At 45.9% G+C, this 3803-nt stretch overlaps 1 protein-coding gene across 1 annotated transcript in view; it reads left to right on the top strand.

The window, feature by feature from the left end:
* LOC107575959 (polycomb protein eed-like) overlaps window positions 1-3803 on the top strand; it is a 19537-nt gene that overhangs the window by 15024 nt on the left and 710 nt on the right. The window contains exons 6-10 of the mRNA XM_016262259.1: window positions 937-1002; window positions 1125-1250; window positions 1365-1446; window positions 1520-1726; window positions 3684-3778. Of these exons, the coding sequence (XP_016117745.1) occupies window positions 937-1002; window positions 1125-1250; window positions 1365-1446; window positions 1520-1726; window positions 3684-3778 (576 nt within the window). The remainder of the gene's footprint in view (window positions 1-936; window positions 1003-1124; window positions 1251-1364; window positions 1447-1519; window positions 1727-3683; window positions 3779-3803) is intronic.

Below are 3803 nucleotides of genomic sequence, written 5' to 3' on the forward strand. Positions count from 1 at the left end.
CTCACTCGCTCTCACCCGCGCACTCCCTCGCTCTCACACGCTCCCGCACTCGCTCTCACACGCTCCCACACTCGCTCTCACACGCTCCCACACTCTCACACACTCACTCGCTCACACACGCTCACACACTCACTCACTCGCTCTCTCACGCTCCCACACTCGCTCGCTCTCACATGCTCACACACGCGCTCTCACACGCTCTCACACACACACACTCGCACGTTCACTCACTCTCACACGCTCACTCACTCTCACACACTCACTCGCTCACACACTCACTCACTCACTCGCTCACACACTCGCTCTCACACGCTCACACACTCACTCACTCGCGCTCACACACTCACTCACTCGCGCTCACACACTCACTCACTCGCGCTCACACACTCACTCACTCGCGCTCACACACTCACTCACTCGCTCGCGCTCACACACTCACTCACTCGCTCGCTCTCACACACTCGCTCTCACACACTCGCTCTCACACACTCGCTCTCACACGCTCGCTCTCACTCGCTCACACGCTCGCTCTCACTCGCTCTCACACGCTCGCTCACACGCTCGCTCACACGCTCGCTCACACGCTCGCTCTCACACGCACGCTCACTCACACGCTCTCGCTCACTCACACGCTCGCTCACACGCTCTCGCTCACTCACACGCTCGCTCACTCACACGCTCACACACACGCTCACTCGCTCTCACATGCTCGCACACACTCACGCTCTCACACGCTCGCACACACTCACGCTCTCACACGCTCACACACACTCACGCTCTCACACGCTCACACACACTCACGCTCTCACACGCTCACACACACACTCACTCGCTCTCACACACGCACTCGCTCACTCACACGCTCGCTCTCACACGCTCACACGCGCTCGCTCTCTCTGCAGATTCCCTCATGTTGGGTGTGTCTTGTTCCTGCAGGTCACTCTATATGAGTGTCACTCTCAAGGAGAGATCCGTCTGCTGCAGTCGTATGTAGATGCTGACGTATCCTTTCAGACACAGAATAAAATCATCAGACGGCTGTGTTTTATCTTGAAGTATCTGAGGTTATTCTGCAGATTTGGGCCGGTGTATTTTGTTATTCCCTTGATTCTTGCGCCGTCTAGGCAGATGAAAACTTCTACACTTGCGCTTGGACCTTTGACTCGAGCACCAGTCACCCGCTGCTGGCCGTGGCCGGATCTCGTGGCATCATCCGCGTCATCAACCACATCACCATGCAGTGCGTCAAAGTGAGTCCAGACGCTCGGCCCAACTGACCTGCATTAGTGCGTCTGCTGCTCCTCTAACTGTGTTTACACTCTTGTCTTCGTGTGTTTACTCCGATTTCTTCGTGTCGTTTGCAGCATTATGTCGGCCATGGAAATGCGATCAACGAGCTCAAATTTCACCCGAGGGACCCGAACCTTTTGCTGTCGGTCAGTAAAGGTAAAGAGCGCAGATGTCGCGGCGCGTGGTGCGTTCAGAGCAGGTTGTTGATGGTTTGCCGTGTGTTTGTCAGATCACGCGCTGCGGCTCTGGAACGTTCAGACAGACACTCTGGTGGCCATCTTCGGAGGTGTCGAGGGCCATCGCGACGAGGTCTTGAGCGCGGTGAGTGTATCGTGGCTGGTGTTGATCAGATTTGCTTCTGTCAGTCTGCAGTATGATCGTAATCACTGCAGCGTTTCTGTATATATGTATTATATTTTCGCCTGGCTCCGCTGTTGTACTATTCTTTGAAAGGACTCGGAGTAATTGTCCTCTAAAAACTATCAGGAAACAGCAGTGAGAAGAAGTAGCAAACTTTGCGTCTCGCGTAGAGTTGATGAAGGAAAGAATGAATTTCTTTATGTATAAACTTATTAGGTTGTGTTCATTTGGAGGACAGGCATGAAAATGTCTGGTTTTAGTGCACCTCACCATACCTGCACTACAAAAGAACCAAAGAATCATGTAAAGCTTGTTTATTTGTGCTGTTAGAACAAAATACTATACAGGAGTATATAATGTATGAAAGTAATAAAACTAAACTGAACAACAATACAATAATTTTTTCCTCAATCATTTCATTTCATTAACAATTTCATTAATCAGGGACCTTTACTTTCACTAAAAAAATCTAATTTCTATTGTAGGCGCATTATGTAAATGTAATCTATAGACAAGCGCAAACTGTGTGCTTAATGCAAATGTTATTGGACACATTTAAAAGATCAGGTGATTGTTTGTCCATCTATGCAAATGTATCTCTGTATCGAGACAAAAGAATGAGGTTAATCACTGTCTGTCACCGTCGTGATCGTGTATATTTGCGAAGACTGCTGATGGTAGGCTACACCACCCAAAAACATATAATACTTGTGCTTTTATTTCTCATCAAACAGTATATAGGCCTACAGAACAACATTTAAGCAAATATTGTCAAATCCTATCTAAAGAACGTGCACTCTTCTATATAAACAGACTTTAAACTATTTTTAAACTGCGAGAGATGGCACAGATTGCAGATGAAGCTCGTTCCGTACACGGAGCATAATTATAATAAACAGATGGACCTAACTGAAAAATCGGCATCTTAAGAGTTTATCTGTTGTTCTGGTATTAAATATTTGTGCAGTATGACAACGAACTAGATATATACTGTGGTCATTTACCCACCAAAGCTTTTAAAATTAACATTTGTTTTCTTCTTAAGCTAATTGAGTTAAACCCAACACTTTTTTATACACTAATAGAGATCAACAGTGAACAAGTCTTCACTAATTCACCTGATTTCTTGAATTAAGCTGGGAGCATTTCTATCTCAGACTAAAACTATTAGTTATTAGCTTTACTAATTAAAACTGTAATTAATCTGTGCGCTGACCTACAGGTAAATGCACAGTGGATGATGATAAATGTTGAGATTTGAGTGATTTTGATTACTGCATGACTCTAATGCACAACAGACCGCTGATCAGTTTAGAGGTAGTGCAGCTGGGCTCTGCTACTGTTCCTGTTCCTCAGTGCTTTTGAATGTACTAGTGTGATGATATTTTTAGTATTTGTGTTAAAGCTGTTCTAGAAGATTTATGTTAAACATTGTGCATATAAAATATTGCGATATAATATATTTACGAAATTACACTTCGTTTGTTTTTGTACGCACGCACCGCGCCGGATCGTCCAATCAGCGAAGCGCGCTGTGTTTTGTTTCCGGGTCAGAGGTCGCGCCTATCAGCTGCTTACGGAAGTTTCTAGCAGTATCCTGCGAGCTGATGGTTCTGCTGCACTCTGCGGTGTTTCCTCGAATGTGTTCCTGCAGTAATCGTGGTGATGTTCGGATGTTTAGTCGCCGGCAGACTGGTGAGTGGATTCATATTCAGCAGCATAAACGTAACTAACCCTGATCACTAGCTGTTAGCCAAGGGCTAATGAGCCTTTTCCTGATTCAAATTAGACCGATCTACGTCTTATTTAACCGGTCTTTAATAAAGTATTTTATGCAACGAGATACGAGAACGCCAATAACCTGATTAGCCCAGTGCGATTCTTCCATTCAGTCTCCGTTTACTGATGATTCGAGCTGTAAGAGTGAAACGAGATCACCCTCGCAGTCTCTGTGTTTATCTCTGATCTGTTCATCTGTGTTTATCTGTGTTTATCTGTTCGTCAGTGTTCGTCTGTGTTTATCTGTTCGTCAGTGTTCGTCTGTGTTTATCTGTTCGTCAGCGTTTATCTGTTCGTCAGTGTTCGCGTCTCTGTTTATCTGTTCATCGGTGTTCGTCTGTGTTCGTCTGTGTTTATCTGTTCGTCAGTGTTCG

Source organism: Sinocyclocheilus grahami, unplaced genomic scaffold (assembly GCF_001515645.1).
Source record: "Sinocyclocheilus grahami isolate Dianchi unplaced genomic scaffold, SAMN03320097.WGS_v1.1 scaffold3052.1, whole genome shotgun sequence".
Taxonomy (NCBI): domain Eukaryota; kingdom Metazoa; phylum Chordata; class Actinopteri; order Cypriniformes; family Cyprinidae; genus Sinocyclocheilus; species Sinocyclocheilus grahami.